At 40.8% G+C, this 25,030-nt stretch overlaps 2 protein-coding genes across 3 annotated transcripts in view; both read left to right on the top strand.

Annotated features, from left to right (window-relative positions):
• CAPRIN1 (cell cycle associated protein 1) overlaps positions 1-5,186 on the top strand; it is a 29,788-nt gene extending 24,602 nt beyond the window's left edge. For both annotated transcript variants that reach the window (XM_039385984.1, XM_027728560.2), the window contains one exon: positions 530-5,186. In XM_039385984.1, coding sequence (XP_039241918.1) covers positions 530-594 — 65 coding nt within the window. In that variant the 3' untranslated portion in view covers positions 595-5,186. The remainder of the gene's footprint in view (positions 1-529) is intronic.
• Positions 5,187-6,410: 1,224 nt separating this feature from the next.
• NAT10 (N-acetyltransferase 10) lies at positions 6,411-24,925 on the top strand. The gene is made up of 28 exons (XM_027728619.2): positions 6,411-6,590; positions 7,777-7,868; positions 8,108-8,279; positions 8,541-8,663; positions 9,397-9,458; positions 9,697-9,811; positions 11,160-11,267; positions 11,431-11,564; positions 11,933-12,026; positions 12,376-12,474; positions 13,014-13,150; positions 13,552-13,676; positions 13,938-14,088; positions 14,532-14,628; positions 15,490-15,606; positions 15,708-15,809; positions 15,917-15,991; positions 16,180-16,296; positions 16,475-16,608; positions 17,611-17,659; positions 18,139-18,232; positions 18,322-18,432; positions 19,323-19,495; positions 19,604-19,723; positions 20,581-20,679; positions 21,065-21,138; positions 22,612-22,695; positions 23,821-24,925. The coding sequence occupies exons 1-28, from the start codon at positions 6,483-6,485 to the stop codon at positions 23,912-23,914; spliced, it is 3,060 nt and encodes a 1,019-aa protein (XP_027584420.1). The 5' UTR covers positions 6,411-6,482; the 3' UTR covers positions 23,915-24,925.
• Positions 24,926-25,030: the final 105 nt, after the last annotated feature.

Genomic DNA, 25,030 nt, shown 5'->3' with positions numbered 1-25,030 from the left:
TGAGTAGTGAATAATTGATTTGGGCTGAATGGAAGTTTTTGATCCAACTTCCAGAGTTCTGGATTTAGAAACCAACCTCACCCCTTACTCAGCAGTTCACAATTGAAGTTTACTTTCTCTGACCTCAGAGCTGACCCTGCTTTTGAGCAGGGTCTTAGAGAACCTCTTGAGGACCCTCCTGACTTGAATTGTACTGGGATCCTTTGAACTTGTGGTGGAAGTTGTGTTGGCTGTTGAATGAGGAATTTCTGGAAAAGAGGCTAAAACAGCAATTGCTGTTGACACTTTAAATGTAGCAGAACTAGTTACCTGCCTTTTATTAATGAAAGCCTTAGGAAACAAAACAGAAAAACCCACAGACATAATGAGGCTGTAGTTGAACTTTAAATTTTATTTTGATTACTATTGCCATATATTTTAGGAAGCCCAGTTGTAATGAAGAAATTCTTACACAGTTTACATCAGAACATTTAGGAATATTTTTAAATGCTCAGACTTCATAGTTCAACCTGCTTTTTGTGTTTCCCAGGTCGTGGAGGACCCCCAAGACCAAACAGAGGGATGCCTCAGATGAACGCTCAGCAAGTGAATTAAACACATTCACAGGATCACATTCAACGCCAAAAACACGCTGGCCAGTGTACAATACATGTTACCAGAAGAGTTATTATCTATTTGTTCTCCCTTACAGGAAGTTTGTTGTAAAGGGACTATTTTCATTACCCATAATGACAGGACTACAGTTGCCAGCTTTATATTACCTGGATATTGAAAGGAACGAAACAACGTTTACTCTGCATGTTCTGTCCTAAGCATCATCTTGAGCCTTGCACATGAGATTCAGATTCCTCACCCTTGCTAAGAGTAAAGCAAAAAAAAAGGCAATTTCCAGGGTGATCCAATCTCCATGGTTAACTGAAGTGGCAGGAAAAAAGTAAAGACTCACTTCTGACATTTAAAAGCGATTTAACAAATTGGGATAAAATCTGCAAATTCATAAATATTTACTGTGGTGGCAGTTGACAAAACAATGTGCCCATGAAAGGATGGAAAAGGTGAAGTGTGGCTTGGTAGAGCAACTGCATTTCAACTTTTTCTTATTAAATTGAAGCACTGAACAGTTAAAGATGTGTAGTGATGCAATTGCCCTCAATAGACAGATGGGCTTAGAGCCAGTTTTTGACAAAGAAGCACCCTTAGCTGCAGCCTCCTCCTCACCAGGGCCCTGAATCCTGTGGCTAAGGATTTAAGAACGCTTGCATAACTGCTAATGTAACTGTGTAACTATTTTTTTTTAGGAGAAAAGGAAAAAAAAACCCAAAAACAAAGCTTTGATTTGGCACTTCAACAAAATTTTGCAACAAATGTGAGATATAATCTGGATGGCCACTGTATATTTGATGTGAAGTATTTAGGTATCTCTCTGAAACACTTTTAAGTTCCTCTGATAGCAATGACTTTTGTAAGGATTGGTATTCTCGATCATTCCTTATGACTTGCACATTGTCTGTCACTAATACTTGACCTTGCTGTATTATCACCTAAATAACTGATGCCGGTACTGATGGAAATCTCTAATGGATAATCATAACACTTTTGGTCACATGTCCTTTTGTCTTTCCTGCAGCCTTGAAGGTTTGAAGAAATCTCAAATGCCCGCTGCTGCTGCTGCCCTTTTAATTGCTCTCTTTTGAAAAGCACCAGTATGTGTTTGAGTTGATTTCCCCTTTGAAGGGAAATGACAGCCAGCAGTTACAGTTCTAATGGTATAAGCAAGACAAATAAAACATGTTTATAAAAATTGTATCCTGGAACACTGGTTTTCAACGACTGAAACAGATTCCATGTGATGGGGTGACATTTCATAAGGTTTTTTATTTGTTTGGGTTTTTTTCTCCCTAATAATCTCTTTTCCTGACTAGATGTAAACCCTCCTCCTGTTTTCCTGGTTTTACTCTACTAGCTGTGACTTCTGGGAAACCTTTATTTTTATGGACTTTTCCTTTTCGTCAAGGCAGCGATGTATAAAAGCAATGGCATAAGCCTGGGAGCTGGAAAATAACAAGTCTTACTCAAGTTTTACTGCATCCTTGTGGTATAATCCTTGGAAAAATCACTTGTGCCTGCCTTCTGCGCACATGCACTCTCTCTGCAGTGGGGAGAATATTTTGATGCTGCCTCCATAGAGGTGTTGGTAGTTCTGTTGCATTCTATAGCACATGCAAGAAGAAAAGTGCTATATACTCTATGTTAAATATTGCTCATCAAATAATTCCTGCCTGTGGAAAGGTGAAATTAAGGAACAGCTGCGTGTTGTTTACCTGTTCTATACAAAACTCAAGGTTGTTTTCACTCAGAACTTTCAGAACTTGCAGTCAGATGTTTTGACTTCGTGGTGGAACAACCTGGAACTCCGTACAAATAGGTGGTGATCTCACTTTTCCATGTCCTATGCGAAGAGCACAAATGAAAAATGGTTTTGCAGCGGGAAGTGATAAGTTTGTGAAGACAATATTCCACACCAGGCATCCTGAAACGGTGCTGATGTCTGGGAGCAGCAGTTTGAGTCAAGGCCTAAAAACATTCCGTACCAGTATCACAATCCAAAAACTGCAGCCGGGGAGAAGTTGCTGTTCTGTGTCTTTTTTAGGAGGTTATTACTGAGATAATAGTCCCAACTGTTTTTTAACTGGAAACAAATAAAAAGACAAACCTTTTAATGTCGAACTGATGTAGGAAAACAGTGAATTCCTTTAATTATTTTTTCTTTTTTGTGCATCAGCTTCCTGTTTAAATGGTTGGTAGAACACAAGCTGTTCAGCTTTTCCCATTGCACACCAAATGCTCCTTAAGTAGCTGATTGTAGTTGGGCAGTAAACATGCAACATACTGAATTAAAGATTCCTGAATGGATCAGAACATTCCACTGAAAGTATTGGGGGTTGGTTTGGGTTTCTTTCCAACTTAAAATAAAACATCGGGTAGATAAGGGGCCTCCTGACAAGTTTGTAAACGTTTTCTGGTGTGAGAACAGCCTTTAGAGCAGCTGCTCTGCTGTTTTCTGGGAGAGGGAGAGGAGGAACAAGTCCATGAGAGGTGTTTAAGCTGGGAATTTGCACTGACTCCTTTAATCTCATCTAATAAACTGTAGCGAAAGCTCTTCTGGGGTCACCCTGTGGCACATGGGTCCACTCACTGTTTTTCTGGCCTGTTCAGGGGAGCTCCAAATTATCCTTACTCTGTAGCTTGGCTCTGGGTCTGAGTCCCATCCTGATTGTGAGCATTCCTAGGTATGTTTCCTTTAAAAAAGGTCATATCTTGAACCAAGACCGTTACAAGAAGTTAATCGTGAGGCAAAGTGGTGGGATTTCGAGGCTGCTTCTGTTGCAGAGCCCAGGATGAGGTGTTTATCCTCTGGGGAAACATCCTGTGTTGGAGAGAGTGAGGATAACACAGTGCTGTGTCTGAGCCTGCAGGTACACACAGCAGTTGCACCTTTTTGGTGGTTTTACCTGATTCTTCCAAGAAGTGTTTTTGGGAGAATTGGAGCCTAGTTCTGGCTGCCTTCTTGCATATACAGCTACCCTGAGAATTTTATTTTGGCAGGGCCTTTGTTATCTGGGCTGTGATAACGTGCAGTGGGGTGTGTTTGAGAACAAACCTCTGCCTTCAGCCTCTTGCTGCTTCTTGGCTGTAATTCAAGGTTTCTTGAGCAAACAGTATTAATCACTCAATTACTTCAGATGTTTATACCTATTGTTACTGTGTTTGGGGAACTCGGATTCTTCCTGGACATCCTAAAACTTAAAAACTTAGAAATCAGAGCTGTTGTCTCGTACTTGAGGCCAGTGTCCTGAATTTTACTTCTGTTGTTCCTGCATATATTAAGAACACTGTACAACTTTGGGATTTTGCTGTGGAGCATTCTAAACTTCACTTAACTCCTGTTTTCTTTCCAAGATACTGCCTTTTGCATCTCAGCAATCAGAGTAGTTGAAAGAGGATTGTTGGCTTCTTGTTTTAACCAATAAATGCATTCTGCTGGGATTTGAAACTCTCAGAGAACTTTGGGACCTTAATGTGTCTTCTCAGAGTGTCCTGCTGACGTTATTTTTGAGGCAGATTGATTATGTCTTTTACAGGTCTTTGGAGAATGGATCGAGCTTCCTTCTTTCCCCAAATGGCATTTGAGTGACTACTTTGGAGAGAAGTTACTGAAGAGGTTTTAACTGTAGATAAATACTGAAAAGATGACAAATGAAAAGTGGTTGAACTTCATATTATTAAAAACAAATCTGTGAATATAATGGGGGACTCAAGAACTCATTAACCAGCCCAGGTAATGAGGCTGCTGGATCCGTCTTGGATAAAAACACATTATGTCTCTTGCTTATGTGAAACTTCTTGGTTAAAGTGTTTGCAAAGATGGAAATGGATGCTTGAAGACACAAATTTGTAGCTGGAGCTGAGGTTTGTCACTGTGAATTAGACTTTTAATTTCTAAAATGTGTTTCAATGATATTCCATCTGCTTTCCATGTGGATGGGACAGGAAAAGTTTTCAATCCTTGAAAACTCAATTCTTGAATATAATGCTATTAAAATTATTTGTGGCTCTCTGGGTTTAGCCTTAATGGAGGGAAGGAAATCTGTTTTCCAAAATCCACATCCTGAAGCCACTCTGAGCAGCACATAAGAGAACTGTATTAGGAAAACTTCAGCTTAACTTCACATTTGGTTCTGAATTAAATTTATTGTTTGCTCTTGCTGCAGTTATTAATTTTAAAAGCCACACTCTGTTTCCCCTCCCCTCACTTTTTAATGTCCATAAAACAATGACATGGGTGTAACTGGCTCAGTTCTCATTTCTATAAAATGTGTTCAAATAGTGAATCAAAGTACACCTGGAATTTTGGTCTCAAGCTAAATTTTAGTCATTATCCATTAGACTTTTATTAAATGAAAATGTATTTTTTTTTTAAGCTCTTCAGTTTTAGAATAAATTTTAGCAATGCTTCTACCATATAAAATAAGTGTTCAGAGTTTTAGTTTCTTGTCAGGTTTAAATTTTCTGATGGCCTTAAACATACCTGTATATATGTCTTTGCAGTTCTTAAACTCAACGTTGGAAACCAATTGGTCCATGGCTTATGTAAACACTTGAAAAATAAATCTATTTAAATGTTTTATGTCCTTTCAAGCAAATATTTCGTACCTATATGTTCAGGAATTGTCTTGCTACACTTCATTGGTGATTTTGTCTCAGTGACAGGGTCTGTCTGGGTTCACCTAAAAAAATTACTATTCTAAGCCTTTATTATGATTAATTCAGTAGTTTTATCATATTTTTGTTATATTTTAAAACAAATATCCCCAAAATACATCCAGTGGTATTAAACAAAGTTTTCCTATGATGTTACCTGGTTTTAAATGCTTCATTGTTCAAATGTTCGAGTTAAAAACCAAATTTTGGCAGTATTAAAAGCTAAGAATAAATATATCTATGCAAATAGCTCAGCTCAACTTTGGTATTGAAAGGTTAGGAATAGTTTAACTGTCAGTTTGAGAATCAATGTCATGTTTCTGAAAACTCGCTGAAATTTCAAGTCAGGTTGATCGTTTTTTCGTTGAAGCTCCACAGTTTTGCAACTTGGGCTTTTATATAGAAAACTGTAAAACTAATGAGATGGTTTTATTAAACAGTAGAGCTTAAGTGTTATAAGCTCTACCTAGATTTATTGAGGAGCAAAATAATATTTTTGGGGGTTTCATGGTTTGGTATCAGATAATTATGTATCCTAAAGGTTTATTAGTTTCTGTATGTGTGTTTTGTTTTCTGTGGTCATGTTTCCATGGGAAAACTGTGTCCAGATGCCCTTTTATGTATATATTTTTTGGTTTTCCTCTCTGCAGTCCCAAAGGCCACCCAGACTCAGTGTCTGGCTCACGTAGGACTGTAGTGGGTGGAAAAGAAATATCTTTATAAAATCAGAGGAACATGGTCTTTGGGGTTTGCAAGCAAGATTCCTGTAGAACAAGAGATTTGAAAAATAAAATGGGTGTTGCCATTGCGGCTGGAGTTTGGTTTCATCCCCTTTTTACAGCGAGTAACGCAAACCCCACCGAAATAAACCAAAAATAGCTGTGAGACGTGAGGGCTGGTCTGTGTCTGTGAGGGCTGTTGGGAGCCGGTTGGCCACAGGGGTGCGCGTAGTTCCAGTGTGTGTGCTTCCTCAACTCCGCTGCGGCTTTCCCGTGTGGAAAATTACCTTAAATTATTATACTTTAAAAAAGAACTAGAGATGTTTGTGTGGGTGTGCGGCGCAGGCGAACGGCGCGGGCAGCCCCGGGGTCCTCCCGCGGCGCGCGGCGCCCGCGCTCTGCCACACGTGGCTCCCACGTGGTGCGTTGGGAGCGCCGGGAGCGGGAGCGAAACAGGGATCGGGATCGGGAGCCGGGGGAGGCTCAGGGAGGCCCGCAGCCATGCAGCGCCGAAAGGTGGACAACCGCATCCGCGTGCTCATCGAGAACGGCGTGGCCGAGCGGCAGCGCAGCCTGTTCGTGGTGGTGGGAGACCGCGGCAAGGACCAGGTAACGCTGCCCCGGAGTTACCGGGAGCGTGGGGCGTGATACCGAACCGGGGGTTCCCTAATCCCCGGCACAGGCTTCTCCCTCCTGCAGCGGGGGTTAAACCCGCCAGCATCACGCGCGGGGGTTAGAAACGGGTTTTAGAGACCCTGCCCTTAGACATCGGTCTGAGAAAGCTCATGAGCATCCAATAAAACCCAGGACAGGCAAATCGGATCTATTTATTTATTTATTTACTTTAAACTGGGGGAAGGTATATTTAATTTTCTGGCCAACAGGAGCCAGGACAGGTAAATCGTATTCATTTATTTGTTTGTTTGTTTGTTTATTCATTTATTTACTTTAAGCTGGGGGAAAGTATCTTTCATTTTCTGGCCGGCTGGAGCTTTCTTCCCTGTCTCAGCTCTGCCGTGAGACGCGATGGTTTTGGGCTCAAAACGTGCTTTATGTACTCAATGGTCTTGCAGATGAACCCACTTGGTAGCGTTGTGTGGAAGAAAGTGATTGCCAAACTCGCTTCATTTCGGAGACTAGGCTTGTGTTTTTCATGGGGGAGAGGAAAGAACAGCACGGCAAACCCGTGATGTTTTAGGATAAGGCAGGTCATAGAATCATAAAATTGTTCAGGCTGGAAAAGACCTCTAAGGTCACTGAGTCCAACCATTCCCTCAGCACTGCCGTGCCCACCACCAACCCACGTCCCCAAGTGCCACATCCTCCAGGGGATTTGTAACTTAGTTACAAAAAAACTTGGAAAATAAGGAGTTGATCAGGTGGCAGTACAAGAAAGTTGCCATTAATTTACTGGTAAGGTGGATGGGTAAGGTCTGTCAGGGCATATCCCAAGTCTGGTTGTGTTCAGTGTTTTCACTGAAATACTAAAATATTCTGTGGAAAATCCATTGTAAGATACAAATACTAGGAACTGTATTTAGCCTGTAATAATCTCCTTCTGTCAGAGCAGTTTTTAGCAGTTCTGCCAAAGAGAGCTAAGGAAAACTGGGCATAAATCAATGTCATGCAGCCCTGGAGAAGGCACAGACACACAGGACTGTGTGAAAAGGAAGGTCGTCTTCCCAACACATCACAGGATCCTTGTTTTGCACAGTAGAAAACATAGCTATAAAATAAAATATGGACAGATATTTTGCTCTTTGATTTTGTCCATGAGCGTTTCTGTTTCTGACAGGTGGTGATCCTGCATCACATGCTGTCCAAAGCCACAGTGAAGGCCAGACCCTCTGTCCTGTGGTGTTACAAAAAGGAGCTGGGCTTCAGCAGGTAAGAGAAACCTCGTGTGTTTCCTTATCCAAAACTAAATTTGGCTTCCATAATACACTTGGCACCAGCACTTGGTACCTCTGGTTTCTTTCTGTAGCTCTAACTTTAATCTGTTGCCCTGGACCAATCTGTCCCTCACCTTTTTAACCTCAGTAATATTCAGGACTGGGCTCTGACTTCCAGTGGGACTTGAACTTAACCTTTTTCCAAGAAAAATTCTGTGTGATTTGGTCCTCCAGCCACAGGAAGAAGAGGATGAGGCAACTCCAGAAGAAGATTAAGAGTGGCACTTTAAACATAAAGGATGATGATCCCTTTGAGCTGTTCATAGCAGCCACAAACATTCGCTACTGTTACTACAATGAAACCCACAAGATTCTTGGGAACACCTTTGGAATGTGTGTCCTTCAGGTGAGGACTTCAACTTTGGACTCAAAAAGGACATTGCTCTGGTATTGATTAATTTAAATTTTGCAGGAATAGTATTTGTTGCTTTGTTACTCCAATTTTACAAGTTCTGTGAGGGTGAGGTGGCCTTGGTGGTAGAAGTTTTAACAGGACATTTGTTAATGCAAATGTTAAGTGTGAATTAAATAATATTTTTAGGCTTTCTCTGCCGTCCAGTAGGACTGATGAACTCCAGGCAACTTTGAAATGTTATTTATTCCCTAGGATTTTGAAGCCCTGACTCCAAACCTGTTGGCCAGAACTGTTGAAACAGTGGAAGGTGGTGGAATTGTGGTGATTCTTCTGAGAACAATGAACTCCCTGAAGCAGCTGTACACAATGACCATGGCACGTTCTACATGATGTGTCTGTGTTCTTTGCATTGTAATGATGCCAAGTGGTTGTTTATTACTTTTATTATGGGCTCTGATCTCCCTTTATGGTCTTTCAGTCACCTCTGACTGAAATGCTCGGGCATTTCTGCCTTGAAATGCTGCTGGGAAGGAAGGAATTGCAAGGAAGAAACACCTGCCATTCACAAATGTAACTGTGTTCTTTAGTTCCACAATAGTTTTGAAAAGTATTTATTCTATCTGCCCATGTATCAGCAACTTAAGTTAAAAAAAACAGGTCTTTTGAGTGTTTTGTGACCTGTTACTTGGTGAGATCAGCTCCACAACTACTATGTATTTCCAGATAGGAATTATATTCACACTGAGTATACTTACACCTAGAGCAGGAGCTATTTCTGTTACTAAGCAGTGGGTGAATTAAAGTGAGAGAATGTTGTTTCTTTGCATCCCCAAGGTGTTTGATAAATTCTGGCAGAGCTGACCTTTAAGTCAGGCCAGAATAAATAAAAGTATTGGTAGTAAAAGTACATTTTTAACAAGTATTTGGAAAATGTGGGTGTGTCACAGCAAACAGGAAATCAGGATTCTGTCTGGGGCGTGCTGTGGATGGAAAGGAAGGCTATGATCCACAGGAGTGGAAGAGATGGATTATACCATGTGTCATAGTCTTGCAGATGTCACTGTCAGTGCTGTTCCTTCTCCAGAGGGATGTCTTCTCTCTGTTTCAGGATGTTCACTCTCGATACAGAACAGAGGCACACCAGGATGTGGTGGGAAGGTTTAATGAGAGGTGAGTTACTGAGAGTGGAAAGGGTCTGGGCTATCTGGCCCAGAAAAGCATGAGGAACATCATGTATTCCTAATAGGAAAGCATCTTATAGGTTTGCACTGGAACAGGGTTTTTTGGCTGCTTTGGTGAACTTGGAGCTCAGTTCTAAGTACCTGTAATTGTCTTTGTTTAGAAAAGAGTTTGAAACAATTACCAAAAAGTGGAGTTTTTACTGCGCTGCCTTTGTTTTCCTGCTCAGGTTCATCCTGTCTCTGGCCTCCTGCAAGAACTGCCTGGTGATTGATGACCAGCTGAACATCCTGCCCATCTCCAGTCACGTTGCAAACATCACTCCTGTCCCTCCACAGTCCCAGGTCAGTGAGGGATGTCACCCCTTCCCCTTGGGACAAATCAGTCTTGAGCTGGCCCACGATATGTTTAAGATTTAAAGAGGAAGAATTTTTCCTTTCACCCAGATTTATGTCAAATATAATGGGCTTGCAGAGAGGAAGTAGAATGTTCTGCAAAAATGACACCTGGTGTGGGTGGAGCACTGGGAGACATATATTCTTTCCTTCTTGTTTTTTTATTGTCACAGCTTTTTTTTTTTGGTTGGTTGGTTTTTTGAGTTTTTTGGGGGTTTTTTTTTGGTACTTTCCCATATTTATTGATTTTCTTGTGTTGCTGTTTTCCATGTGAGGTGAGGCTTAATTGTGATTGCTGTTTCAGAAGTACATAGAAATTTCAGGCTGATGCACAGTTGGAATGAGACAAATAAAAAGACCTTTTGACAGTTGAAGAGTGTGAAAATACTTTGGAAATAAGTACATTACAAGCTTAGGATGCAACTGGAAACTGGTAGTTTCAATTTCTGAATTCTGAATTTCTGAATCTTGGGAAACATTCCCAGAATATAATCCACACATACTTGCATTGTTGGAAGTGTATCCTTTTATCATTTTCAGGTGTAAAACTATAGTAAAATGGAACCAGTTTTAAACAGAAAACTTTTACCTTTTGAACTGTGTCATGTGGCACAAGAAATACCAACATGGGCTCTGTCAGAGATGTAAAAACATTTTAATAGGCCACTAATTTTAAAAAACAAAACAAAACAATTCTCCTTTATCATTAGAACAATACTGACAGAAGCACAAATGCTTATCTGTGGGATGGGTAAAGTAGTGCCTTTGGAATTTTGAGTGACAATAAGGAAAATCAGAATTCATTCCCATCTAAAGTTGACTGTGTTTTTTTGTCCAGGTTTATTGTTTGGCTTTGAAAATCATGATAGTGGTTTGAAAAATGATCTGTTGCTGCTGCAATAGTTTTTCCCCCTACATGGCAATATGCACAAGTATAACAAAGATCATACAGTTTTGGTACAGCCTGAAGACTGAAAAGTTAATTAAATTATTGAGAAATTTTTTACTTGGTCTCTTCTTCTTAATATCTACTGAAAAATCCTTTCCTTTTTTCCTACAAGGTTGGGGAAGCCAGGATACGTCTCTCTGTGTAACCATTCTCCTGAAGATGCCTGAAAATTGAACTGTTAAATATCTGTCTGTCCATATAAATTTTTGTGTTTCTAGGGATTATATTTTTCTTGTGGTAACATTTTCTTTCGTATCTCTTTTTCTACCTCACAGAAGACCTCACAAAGGTATAATTGTGCTGAAATGTCCTTTACTCATCCTGTTCTGGTCAATCCTGTGCTTGTAGGAAGACAGACTCCGGCCACAGGACTTGGAGCTGAGGGAGCTGAAGGAGAGTTTGCAGGACACCCAGCCCGTGGGGGTTCTGGTGGATGGCTGTAAAACCCTGGATCAGGTTGGTGTGGGGCTTAAATCCAAAATACTCTGTGCTTGACAGGTCACAGTAACGTGACAGTAATTGCCATTAATGCCAGTAAACCAGTTATGCAATTTAATTCCAAGTAATGCAATTTAAACACAGCTGATTTCTGTTTGCTCTTATTTTTTATAATCCTCAGGCAAAAGCAGTTCTGAAATTTATCGAAGCCATTTCCGAGAAGACTCTCCGCAGCACTGTGGCTTTAACAGCAGCCAGGGGACGTGGCAAATCTGCAGCTTTGGGCCTGGCTATTGCTGGAGCAGTAGCTTTTGGGTAAGTGATCCCCCTTCAATCTCCCAGGCTTTATCTGCGTCCATTAATTGAAAAAAAAAAAGATGACAGGATCTGAATATATTTGTAATCTCCACTCCTAAATCTCTCAGTTTTATTCCTTTATGTTTTGATTGCTGTGTACACTGTTGTTCAATTTTTATATTTTATAGTAATGAGAAAATCACAGTCTTTAATACTCAAAATCGCACATAAATTGAGATGATTGTCTACAGAAATCTGCTTTATTTTGGTTATTAGGTAAAATCAACCTCTCATAAAGAAAGATATAAAGAAAACATCCTATTTAGTATCTGTATTTAAAATTTGTTGGGAAAATAGTTAAACTCTTGTTTTATTTTTCTCTGCAGTTACTCCAATATCTTTGTCACGTCTCCAAGCCCTGATAACCTTCACACTCTTTTTGAGTTCATATTTAAAGGCTTTGATGCACTACAGTATCAGGTAAGGGGAGCAGACTATTTTACAATACTTTCATAGTGTTCCTGTTTAGTAAGTTTTACATCTCATCTGTGATTGTTTTACTTATTTTTGCTACCAGCTTTTTTTGTAATGTTCTGCAAAAAATGAATTATAGGGGAGTTATGTTTCCTTCTCTAAGGGGAGTAAATCAGTTTCTATGTGAAGCAGTTGATAACATTAGTAAATAATTTCTCAATTCTCAGGCCTCTGAACCTTTTATAAGAATTTTTAACTAGAATGTGAAAGAAGTGTCCTCTTAGTGAGCTTATTTTGATGATGATGGTAAATGATATTTTTCTTAGATCTTGGCTTTAACAGTGTTTTCTTTCAGGAACATCTGGACTATGAGATTGTTCAGTCTTTAAATCCAGAGTTTAACAAGGCAGTAGTCAGAGTGAATGTGTTCAAGGAGCACAGACAGACCATCCAGGTAACCTGATCTCTTGCCTTCCTACTTTTTATTCCTAACCGTTGGTTTTTCCAACACTGTAATTGTTTTGATTTTAAGCATGTTCATTTTATGTGATTGTGTAACTGTCCTAAAGGATTTTGCTTTAAGGCAAAACCTTTGGATGAGTGACTTTCACAAAATACCTTCTTTCCTTCTGGGAATAACTTGTAGATTACAAAGCTCCCTTGTGGGAGCTGAAATAAAAGCAAAGAAGGGTGAAAGGAACAGTGAAGGAAAAGCATATGTTTTTAGTGATTAGATTTCCTCTATTTTCATCATCTCTGCAGATAAATTTGTGTGGAAATGTGCTAAATAAAAGACCCAGTCTTTACTAGGGTAGCATAAACCCTGTCCTGACTGGATTTTTTTCATGTCTCAGTCTCTGGCTTGGTGGCTGTGGGGAACAAGGACAACAAACAGCTTTTCAGGGCTCCAACTTTACCAACTCTGACGTTTCCCTAATTCCAGGAGAGGGAATGCTGCTGTTGGCAGTGACAGTGTCTTCTCTTTCCTTGCAGTACATACACCCTGCTGACTCCATGAAACTGGGGCAGGCTGAACTGGTGGTGATTGATGAAGCTGCTGCCATTCCTCTACCCCTGGTGAAAAACCTGCTGGGCCCTTACCTGGTTTTCATGGCCTCTACAATCAATGGGTAAGGTTTGAGCAGCAACTGTGTGCCTGGGGAAGCAGTTGTGACGGTGGATTATTATCTACAGTACTTGTTTTATTACATACTGGGACAATAACGAGTCAGTACTTGCTGCTTCCACTGTGGACTTGCACTTCTGCTCTGCTACAAGGAGCAAATATATAAGCAGGATTCTGCAGTTAGAGAGGGAAGGACATTTTCCTTTCACTTTGGCAAGGCTTATAAAGTACCAGGGTCCTGCACTCTCAAGAAATCAAAAGGCAGCGATTCTCGCAGATGGTTGGGGCCCTGACAGTCCCCAAAGCAGCACATGGCTCTGGGTGGCATGTCCATGCTGGAGCTTCCCTGTGAATCAGGATTGCTCTTTGGTTCTTTGCTTCAGAATTTTGTGTCCTGCTTTCCAGGTATGAGGGCACAGGTCGCTCTCTGTCGCTGAAGCTCATCCAGCAGCTTCGCCAGCAGAGTGCCCAGACCCAGGTGACCATGACAGCGGAGAACAAATCCACAGCCACAGCCAAGCTCACCTCAGGTAGGACAGTTCTGGGCTGTGCCGTGTGGCCCTGTGGGTATCCTGTGTATCCATGTGCTTTGCAGCTGGAGGGAAGCAGAAAATACAGGAACTCTCCTCTGTTTTTCCCCTCATGATTTTCAGATGAAAAGCTTTCAAGAGATGAAAGCTACGTGATTAATCATTTTCTAATCTGGGAGCCCTTCAAAGGACACGGATCTTACTGGATTCTTTGCCAGCTGTAACTTCCAACACTACATGTTCTCTGCCATCTGTTTGCAGCTCGTACCTTACACGAGGTCTCCCTCCACGAGTCCATCAGATACGCCCCTGGGGACCCGGTTGAGAAGTGGCTCAATGACCTGCTGTGTTTGGACTGTCTCAACATCACCAGGATCATCTCTGGCTGCCCACTGCCTGAGACATGTGACCTGTATCCTTATTCAGATGTTGTGCCCTGACCAAAATATATTGCTTTCTGGTGAAGGAGGCTTTTTTAAGCTCATTAATAGTTGGTTCTCTGGCTAATGTGATAATTTTAGCATATCATCTTTTTATTAAGACCACACTTCTGGAGTTAAGCTCTTACCACTGCCTTATGGCACTGGTGGTGTGTATTTTACCAGGACATTACCCAACTCCAGTTTTACTCCAGAGACAATCCTAAGAAAGGGTTGCATGAAGGGAAGTCCTTATTGGAGTTATAAAAGCTTTGGCTTTACAGATGAAAGGTGTGAAAGCTACAAACACTGCCCAATGTCATTCATTCTTGTAGATAAAAAGCACAGGCCAGCATGTAGCCCCAATATTGAAAATAAACCGAGAAGCTTTTTTCCCTGTTCCCGAGGAGGTTGTTTCCTTAACCCCTGTGCTTAGATACTATGTAAATAGAGACACACTCTTTTGTTACCACAGAGCATCAGAAGTTTTTCTGCAGAGACTGATGGCCCTCTATGTGGCTTCGCACTACAAGGTAGAGTTTGTGCTGCTTCTATCAAAATTTCAGCTGGGGAATTTTGTGGGGGGAGCAGTGCTTGTTATGCCAACCTAATTGTTCTCACTGAGATTTCTGAACAGCTTCTGTTGCTTCTTGCTGTATCCTTTCTCCGAGATCTCTGCTTTGGTCTTGGCTGAACATACTGGATTTACTGGAATATTTTTGTCTTGAGAAATTCTGGAGGCTAAATTCTAGATGAGTCTAGAAGCTTGTCAGTGATGAACCTCTTTTGCAGTTCTTTTTACTGTGTTCTAGGAGCCTCAAGTTAACCAAAAGAGTAGCACCACTGTACTACTGAAAAGAGGAATAATGCATCTCAAGGTTTCAAGACCATGGGTGACTAGTAAATGTGAGGGGTGAAGTCCATAAGTACTGAAGTACTGAGTATTAAAAATCTGAGGCTTAAAACAAAAATTAAGATTTGGTAATTAAAGAGGCAAGGAGCTGTATAAAAATAGAAAATTCAGTTTCATACATATTAGAGCAAGAGGTTTCACTTGAGAAAAGCAGATGCTGTCTGATAGTGTGACAGCCATGAGCTGGCCTGGGATCTTCCCCATCCATCAGCATTGTACTACTTCCAAGTTTCTTAATATTCCTAAATTCAGAAAACGGAAGATTGTTTAGAAGTCAGCTGCTAGCATTACACTGGACTTTGAAGCCCTTCTCATGGAATAAGCATTTGGACAACACTCTCAGACACATGATGTGATTCTTGGGGTTGTCCTGTGCGGGACCAGGAACTGGACTCCATGATCCTTGTGAGTCCCTTCCAACTCAGGATAGTCAATGATTCTCTGAATATTTTTTCAACTCTCTGATATCTTTACCCACCAGAACTCGCCTAATGACCTCCAGATGCTCTCTGATGCACCTGCCCACCATCTGTTTTGCCTTTTGCCACCCGTTCCACCAACCCAGAATTCACTACCAGAAGTACTTGCTGTTGTTCAGGTGAGAGAGCATCTGAGTATAAACTTGAATTCTTATGTAGTTGAGTGGCTGTAGGAGAAGACATTTTTTCTCTGTTAATTGGTTTTTGCCTTCCCTGGCAGGTGTGCTTGGAGGGAGAGATCTCCCGCCAGTCCATCATGAACAGCCTCTCGAGGGGAAAGAAAGCCTCCGGTGATCTTATTCCCTGGACCATTTCAGAGCAGGTGAGTAATTTGACTGTGTCCTCACCCCAAATATACTTTCAGCACTATTTCTTATTCCCAGAGTACCCATCCGTGTTCTTTAAACTGACTTTTTTGTCTTTGTGTAGTTCCAAGATCCGGATTTCGGGGGCCTCTCCGGCGGGCGCGTTGTTCGCATTGCGGTTCACCCGGATTATCAGGGGGTAAAGTACTTTTCTGTCATGTCCTTCTCCATGGAGCTGTGAAACAGCAAAAAACAAAATACATTTTGCAATGACTGAGTGTTGTCTGCACTGATTGTTAATGGGTTTTGAGGGGAGAATGTTGTTGCTCTGTCTTAAAAACTAGAACCATGTTTTTGCTTACGTTGTTGTTTGTTCCTGCTCCACAGATGGGCTATGGCAGCAGAGCTCTGACCTTGCTGCAGATGTACTATGAAGGCAAATTCCCATGTTTGGAAGAAGAAACAATTCAAAAGCCAAAAGAAATTGCAACTGTAAGCAGTGAGGTATGGAACTTAGTACATTTTTTGTTTTCTGTTGTGCTAAGATGTGTAGTTTTCACTGTAAGTCTCCATAATGATTCCTCTCTGTAAGGAGGACATTTAATTTTTATACAGAATAAGAGCTTTAATTTGCAGGTTTCTGTGAGGATTGCTGCTAACCTATTTCCACTTTCTTTTTCAGACTGTTGGTTTGTTAGAAGAGGTTGTGACACCTCGCAAAGATTTGCCTCCTTTGCTTCTCAAACTGAGTGAGAGACAAGCTGAGAACCTGGACTATCTCGGTGTGTCTTATGGCCTGACACCGAGATTGCTTAAGTAAGACTTTGTTCTATTTCTTAATTACATTTGATGCAAAAATACAACTATGTAAATCACAAATATGATAATGTATATTATATAGATGCAGATGCTCTAGCCCTTGGATATTCTCTTTATCTCAGTTTCTGAAACTGGAACAGCTCCAAGCCTACTTCTCCTGTAAGACCTTTCTGTGATGTACAGTAGAACTGATCCTAAGTGCATCATTCCAGGTAGTTTTTCCTCAGACTCCTTCTGAGGGCAAACCCATTCCCTTCTTGGTTACCTCTGTGACCCTTCTAAACAGATAATGAGCTTTAACTGCTCAGTTTTTCCAGGCTATAGACATAAGAACAGCCTGTAATAAGTAGGGAGAAGTTAAACACTAATTCCTGTGACCTGCTGACTTCAAAGTTAGTTGTTTGTTTCCTGACTAATGTGAATGCTTTTCACTAGCAACTGCAGCTGCTTCTTGCTTTTCTTACTGTGGAGAAGCTGAGTTACTGCAGCAGTAAATAATTTATTAATATTTCTCAAGTTTTAGCTCCATCTTACCACATAGTTTTATATAAAATCCCTTAGGAGTTTGATAGATGTTAAGTGTGTCATTAAAGTCTCCCTTCTCGTCGATTAGGCTTTGAAATATCAAACATTAAAGAACATCCTTTCTTAAGAAAATTTTTACGTATTCCACATTTTGCAACAGTATTATTGGTCCAAACCCCATCTGCCTGTTTTTAAAGGAGGCCCTGGGAGCATGTGAAATACAATGACTGATATCATGTCTGTCTTTGAAAGTTTGTTGATCTTTTTGATATTGCAGTCATCATTTTTCACTTCTTTGAGGTAGAACCTCAGTTTGGTGATTGTTACTGCTTTCAGTGTTCATTTTCACTAGTTGGTGGGATGTTTCAGAGACTCACTAGTTCCCCTTGTACAGTAGATAAATTGCATTTAACCACAAGTATTACTGTACAATCAACAGCTCTATAATTCTCGGAGTGTTTCCTCTTTTCCCAGGTTTTGGAAACGTGCTGGATTTGTGCCAGTTTATTTGAGGCAGACACCAGTAAGTACCACACTGTTTCTGAGTGAAAATCCAGCCCTACTGAAGTCCCTGTGCATCTTTCCATTACCTTCTGTGAATGTGATTGGGGCAGGAATGTTTTCTGAGGCTACTTTTAGGGTTTGGTTTATGTTCATTTTTGTTCTTTAGGCCTGCCTAGTTAACTAAAGGAGTAAAGTTTTTAGGATTGTGAATGTGGGACTCTTAAGTAGTTTTCACTTTAAAATTCAGAGCAGAGGTGCAGCTTTTTAATTATTAATTAAAATTAATGTGGGTTATTGTTAAAATAACTGAGATTTACCAAATTCTAGCAGTTCATAGGTTTTCCATTAGATAGTGGTGATCAGTACCAGTTGATATGTTTGTTGTTGTTGCTGATTAAGAAGATATTTGCCTTCCTCAGCTGAGCACAGAGTGCAAAAGGTTCATGGGGATGGTGGGAAATACATCACAGAATCATAGAATTGTATCTTATTTATTAGAATGACCTGACTGGGGAGCATTCCTGCATCATGCTGAAGATGCTGAATGAAGAGGACTCTGAACAGGAGCCTTGGCTTACTGCCTTCTGGAAAGGTAACTTTGACCTAACTCCAGAAGAATTCTCTGGGATATTTATCGTAGAGGTCCACAGAGGTAATTTATTGTATCATCCTGTGCTGTAGATTTTAGGAGGCGGTTCCTTTCCCTGCTTTCCTACCAGTTCAGCACATTCTCTCCCTCGTTGGCATTGAATATTCTGCAGAATAAAAATATCAAACAGCAGCCACAACCACGTGAGTACCCTGGGTCACAGTGTTCCTATGATCCAGAAAAATGCTTCTGTTTCTAATTAATAGCTAAAACAGCATTTTTTGCCACTGAAAACAGGTAGTGATGGGGGTTTTGCTGGTTTTTTTGTGGAGTGTTTTTTTCCCCCCTTGCGTTTTTTGGTCTAAGATTTAAGTAACATTAAATTAGAGGGCTCCTGACTGTGACAGCTAAATGCATCACAGAGCACAGATGGAGACTGACACCTACTAGATCCAGTATGGAACTAAAAAAGAAGCCTTGAACAGCAGCAGACAGAGCAACTTGCCTCTTAGGAAGAGCACTGTCATCAGGAATTTGGCAATTGGAATGTGATGCTCTTTCCAAAAGCAAGCACTCTAACAAAAGGGGCCAGACAAGGTACTTCTAACACCCACTTCTGGCTTAAAAGCAAGTTTCTGCTTTCTCAGTATCCTTAACAGGGGAGAGAACTTGGTAATCTGTGTCTTGTGGGTTTTAGTTGTCTCTTTGGTGAGAGAGTTTTGGTTGCTGCTACAAGAGAACCAGCAAAACCAGTGTATGTAGTTAAAGACTGGGCAAACTGTGTTTCTCAACCTTCACTGTTTTCAGTCTCTGGCATATTTAAGTCGATATACTGGTCTGTTTTGACAGTTGTAGTGTTTTTCATATGGATGTATGTCTGCCTGAAAAGACTTGGATTAACCAAGCCAGCCTGGGTAGCAGTGTTACTGAATTCTGAATTGTGTTGGGAAGGGAACCTGTGGGGTGGCTTTTGGCCTTTCTCAATAATAGGAAAAATAAAGTGTTAAACACTGAGATCCTGGGTAGCTCTGAAGAACAGTCTGGGCTGTGTTTTTATTTAACACCTGTGCTGTGTTTTTGCTGTGCCCCTCAGCCATCAGCCGTGCTGAGCTGGAATCGGTTTTCATCCCCTATGACCTGAAGAGGTTGGAGATGTACTCCCGCAACATGGTGGACTATCACCTCATCATGGACATGGTTCCTACCATTGCCAGGATGTTTTTCCTCAACCAGCTGGGGGATATCTCCCTCTCTGCTGCACAGTCGGTGGGTATGGCTGGAACAGAGCCAGGACTTGGGAAAACACAGGGACTGTAGTGGGCAATATGTGTTTGAATTTGCTCATAAAGCTTCTATAACATGTCATTTCCTTAGGCCCTTTTTCTAGGGATTGGCCTCCAGCATAAATCTCTGGACCAGCTGGAAAAGGAGGTGGAACTGCCCAGCAGTCAGTTGATGGGCCTCTTCAACAGGATCATCCGCAAAGTAGTCCAGGTACAGCTTTGATTTGGTTTTATTGGACCACAGTGGAATTCCAGCACTAACAGAAAGTATGGCACTAATGGAAAGCTGAATCAGAACTGTGCATCTTAAACAAGTCCCCAGTAATTGACTGTACACTTTTTTGTAAGATGGGAAAATCCCGGTAGAAAAAGCAGGTATTTGTGGCCTTGATTTATAAATTGAAACTCCCTTGGCAGGGGGTTTGGAACTAGATGATCCTTAAGGTCCCTTCCAACCCAAACCATTCCTTGATTGTATATAGTGTTTTCGCAAATAACAGTGCTTGTTTTGTGGTTTTGAATGTTGAAATGTTCTGACAAAAGTGCTGAGCATAAAATCCATGTTGCCAGCTGAGCCTGAGCTGTTTGTTTACCACTGTTCACTGCACTGGTGGCATCTCAACCTTTCTTGGAAAAAAATGTTTTCCAGCGTTATGCAGAAGTAGACTTGAAGTCCAGTGAAACAACTGGAAAGTTTTGGATGTGGTTTTCTGGTTTCCTTTCTCTCTAAGGTTCAAGATACTGTAGCAAAGCTTCTGCAGCCTGACATTTGTCATTGTAGAGGTGATAAATGCTGCTTAATAAACTATGAGTTCTCTATATTTATGTGAATGACATTGAGTGCTGACTGATTGTAGATTGATGCTTTTTATAAAAGCTATATATAATCCTGCCCTCGGGTAGCAGCCTTGGGCTTTTTATTTCAGTAGGATGGAAAAACAACTGCCTGATTGTATTTGCAAAGTTAGAAGAGTTTAATGGGGACAGACAGCATTTCTTTATTTTAAAGCAATAACCCTAAAGAAACATCAACAGGTCTTTACATGTGTTGGGTCACTTCATTTTCAGCTGTTCAACACAGTCCAGGAAAAAGCCGTGGAGGAGCAAATGGCAGCAACAAAGGATGTTGTAATGGAGCCAACGCTGAAATCTTTAAATGATGATTTGGTAATTACAAACTTTCTTCTTGATAGATATGTAGACATTTCATGGAGTTCCCTAGAGTGTAGAAGCATGGTAATCTAAATTTTCTTGGATGGAAAGAATTCCACATCCTGTCTGTCATTTCCTGGTAGCTAAAACCTGACAGGTTTGCGTTATGTGCTTGTAGAGTCATGCTTTGTTAAGCTACAATGTGGATTTTTCACAGAAAATTACAATTATAAGTAAAGAAATAATGTAAAAGTGCAATTATATAACAGAGAGAAGCTTTTCAGGATCATCTGGTGTTTGTTTATAAAGGGATATATTCCTTTTTCAGTGGGAAAGGCATTTTCCTCCCATTGCTGTTGCACTTCGGACTTATTGCATCTGCTGTGCTGTCCTGTTGTAGGAGGAAGCTGCAAAGGAATTCCAAGAAAAACACAAGCAAGAAGTGATGAAGCTGAAGGAAATGGACCTTACACAGTAAGAATTCATCTGTATGAGTCCCTGATATCCAATTGGATGCCAGGACACTAGTGTGTCTTGCTGGGATTTGTGCACAAGGCTGTAGTTGCAAACCATCAATAAATGAGAATTAGCAGTGGGTAAGAGAATCCTACCTGGGTGACATAAGAATATGCTGCTCTGCTGAGGAAAACTTTTGGGGTCTTGTGTGCCCATGTCACTTAAATGATCAATTATTCTTACTCTATGTCAGCCTTGATCTTGATCTTATATTCCACGTATATAAGTTATTTAGTTGTAAAATATGGACTGATAAAACAAGCTGCCCGGCTGTGGACTGTTTCTAATTTTACAGTTTCCTGTGCTCCTAGAAATAGTCATTATTTTCCTCAAACCGGGATACCCAGATCCTGGTGGCTGCTGTCCTGTGTGTGCAACTCCAGTGAAAATAGTACCTGGCTAATTTTAATATTCTCTTCTTTAACAGCAACAACAAAACCAAACTAAAGTCAAAAACCCCAAAACAAACAAACCAACCCCCCCTCCCCAAACTAAAACCAACCAGAGCTTCTTTTACTCAGTGTATCAGCAGATTTCTCTCTTTCTGGACCAAGAGGAGTTACACGTGCCACTGATTCTCTCCCTTCTCTCTCTCCTCCCACTTTTTATCTTATAAATCTTGTTTACTGACATCCCAGGAGAGTTGTCTGTTTTGGCTTTAGATTGATCTCTGCTAGGAGAAAAGGAATAAAAAGATTCTTTGAATCTTCGTTTGTCTTGTTTGAAGAAAGGATAAGAATGGAAGTGATTTGAAGTGACTTGCAAGTCAGTCAAACAAGGAAAATAATATAACCAGAATGTTTTAAAAGTTTTAATTCCATTTCTTAGCATTGTTACATACCTATTTGTCATTTTGGACCATGCTCCCTTTTTTTTTTCTCTCCCAGAAATAGATTTCTGTTCTCATCCATGAGAAGAGAGAGACAAAAATCTATTCTAAACACTTTTCAATACAGGTTATAGAAAACTAATAGAAGAGACAGAGCTGTCTGATTTGAAAAGGCTTTGTCCAGCATTGTTCAGCCTTGTATGAACAAAGCCTCCTCTATTCTAAATCTCCCAAGAATTTGAGATGGAGAGCATCCACTCCATTTTGCTCCATGATTGCTTTGCCCGGTTAAATCTCTGTATAATTTCCAGGGTACTTGAACACCCAGACAAGGGCCACAAAACATGAGCTCATTTGAATGGCAATTGTTTTAATTTCTCTTTTCAAAAGAAAAGCTGTAGGTCTTCAGTTTTTCCCAGATTGATCCAGACAAACTGTACCATGCAGGCACTGCGAGCCTGGCTTGGTGTGTGTTTCCCAGTTCTGATCTGGTTGGGTGGCTTTGTTTGCAGAACTGTGTGTGCCTGATGACAGAATCACCTTATTTTTTTCACTTTGTGCTAACAATTTGACTTGAATTTTCCTTTACTTTTCCCTCTTAGATACATTATCCGGGGGGATGATGAAGAATGGAACGAGGTGCTGAGCAAAGCAGGACAAAACGCTTCCGTCGTCAGCGTGAAAAGGTTAAGGAAGTTGCAATAACTCCCAGAGATCTCTCTGGTCTTTCCTGCTGCCTTTATTATAACATTTCCCAAAAGAGTGAAGCCTAGGAGTTAAATGCAGATAAATTGATCTTAGTATCCTTAAAAGATTCCCGGTTTTCCTGGAGAAATTAAAGTGTGAGCCCCTGCGAGCTCTAGTATCCAGTGGTTCTGTCTTGCTCTTAGTCCTCTCTTCGTGTAACTTGTTTGCTGATTCTGACTTTTTTTCTGATGATCTGGTTAAGTCTTGATCCCGATCATACTCAGAACTTGCTCCTATTTCTCCCTTGGTTCACTCTTTCCACCTGACTGTCCTGTTTGCTTTGGGAACTAACACTGGATGTGAGCCTGTGGAGGTGCCACTGGAGAAAATGCAAATTCAGGAAAGAATAATTCTTTTAAATGTGAGCTTAAGCCTGCAAAATATCTGCATTTCTGCAATTCCTTCCTTTTCATCCATCTTCTTTCTTCTGCCTTGCCCAGCATGGAGTCTTTCCTCATTTTTTCCTTGGGGATTTATAGTTGAGACTTGCCTGTCTGCTTATTTCCCCTTCCTGGGGTGCCTGACAGCTCAAGTAATTATGTGATCTCAATTCCACCCTTTCTTGATTGTTTTGTTGTTTTTTTTTTCCCATGAATGCTGGAAGCTGTGAGTTTCCAGAAGCCTTCCAGGAATGAGAGAGTCTTGCCAGTGCTTATAAAGATCAGAGCTCTGTCCCCTTTGCTCTAATCAGAATCCAGTGCAGGAACTAAATTGTATGCTTAAAACCATTAGTGGTAATTTTTTTTCTGGGCACTCTACATTCCAGATGCCTGACTTGAATTGCCTTTAGGACACACTGCTTGAAAAGCAATGACAAGAGATAAAAATCAATATCATTTGGGATTCGGTTTGGATTAGAGACTCTGAGGACACTAGAAAATCTTAAGTCAGGGTCTTGGTTGTGATTTTTCTAGCACTGAGTTTAAATGACCCAAGAAATTGAAAGTGTTTTCTCCCAACCACATTTCTATATTAGATACTCGTCCCCCTTTTACAAAAAAAAATTTCCCAGCTGAAATACAGTCTGGTGTACTATTAACAGCGATTTTGTTTCTGCTTCCCAGTGAGAAGAAAAGAAAATTAGAAACAGCGAGAGGACCCAAGCAACTGAAGAAATTTAAGAAGACTAAAGATCTAAAGCAGAAGAGGAAGAAATGACTTTAAAGCCAAGCAGTGAACTTGAATTAACAAGTGCTGGGGGTGTCCTTAAGAAGTACTGTTTTCCCTTAAATCAACAGACTTTCTTTTGGAGGATGAGAGCTGGAGAGAAGAAGAAGCCTTAAGAGACATTTTTAAAGTGTTTTAATTATGGGAAGAACAGTGACACTGCCAGGAGGTCCTGTATGAAAATTTTTTTATCAAGTGTGACTGCAGAGTGTGAGCAGGCACTGCAGCACACTGGGATGTTATGAAGGTGCTTTAGCAGCTCCAGAGTTCCCATTCCAAGAGGGCAGCTCAATCTGTAAACTTCCTGCATCTTCCTGGTTCTGTGATTTATTAAAAAAGAGCTTGGACAACAAAGGATAAAGATCTATTACCCTTGATATGTGACTGTGCCATTAGCATTGCAGATATTTGATATTTGCAGCTGCCAGTTCAGTGGTACTCTTGTTCCTTTGGAGCTTGATGGGGGTTTGATGTATTTTTATTTGGGGCTGGCTGAGCACTGAGCACTGAGCACTGTCTCCCTGCTGTCCCAGAGCTGCTGCTTGGCTTTGATGGAAAGTTTTGTGTCAGGTTGCCAGGAAACACATCAACACCTGGCTGTGGTGATCTCTTTGACTTCAGGGGCCAGTTGAACAGACAATCCATTTGGGCTCCCAGCTCTGCTTGTCCTTGCTTTGCAATAAATATGTTACCAGTCTGGAACTGGGATTTCTGTGACTGGAGTACCCTGGGTCTGCTGCCTGCCAGGCTTCAAACCCAGGGCAAACCTTTGCCATAGGATGTCCTTGTCCCAAACCTGATGTATTCCCTTTCCTTCATGCTGTAAAGGCTTGGAACAGAATTACCTAGAGCTTTGTTCTACTTACTTACAGGTAGCAGATGCATTAAATTTACTTCAATACCTTTAATACCTTTACTTTTTTTTAGGATCTCACAGCTCCTTTTCCTAGCAAACCCTAAAGAAACAGTTTCTTACCAAGTAAAGGCAATATTTCTTCTCTAGGAGGCTGATTTATGTTAAAAGTGTATTTAACGTGGGTCTTGCACAACACAAACCTGTGGTTTGCGAGCTGTTGGGTGTGAGTTGGTGACAGTGGAAAAGCTGAG

Source organism: Pipra filicauda, unplaced genomic scaffold, assembly GCF_003945595.2.
Source record: "Pipra filicauda isolate LSUMZ 115617 unplaced genomic scaffold, ASM394559v2 scaffold45_size4122338_pilon, whole genome shotgun sequence".
Lineage (NCBI taxonomy): Eukaryota > Metazoa > Chordata > Aves > Passeriformes > Pipridae > Pipra > Pipra filicauda.
The sequence above is the reverse complement of the archived record's forward strand: the minus strand, read 5'-3'. Positions and strand labels throughout refer to the sequence as shown.

Coding starts and splice junctions, on each gene's coding strand:
- NAT10 (XM_027728619.2), top strand. CDS start 6,483: ATGCAGCGCCGAAAGGTGGACAACCGCATCCGCGTGCTCATCGAGAAC. Junction 12,027..12,375: donor TTGATGCACTACAGTATCAG/GTAAGGGGAGCA, acceptor GTTTTCTTTCAG/GAACATCTGGACTATGAGAT. Junction 16,297..16,474: donor TTGCAACTGTAAGCAGTGAG/GTATGGAACTTA, acceptor TTTCTTTTTCAG/ACTGTTGGTTTGTTAGAAGA.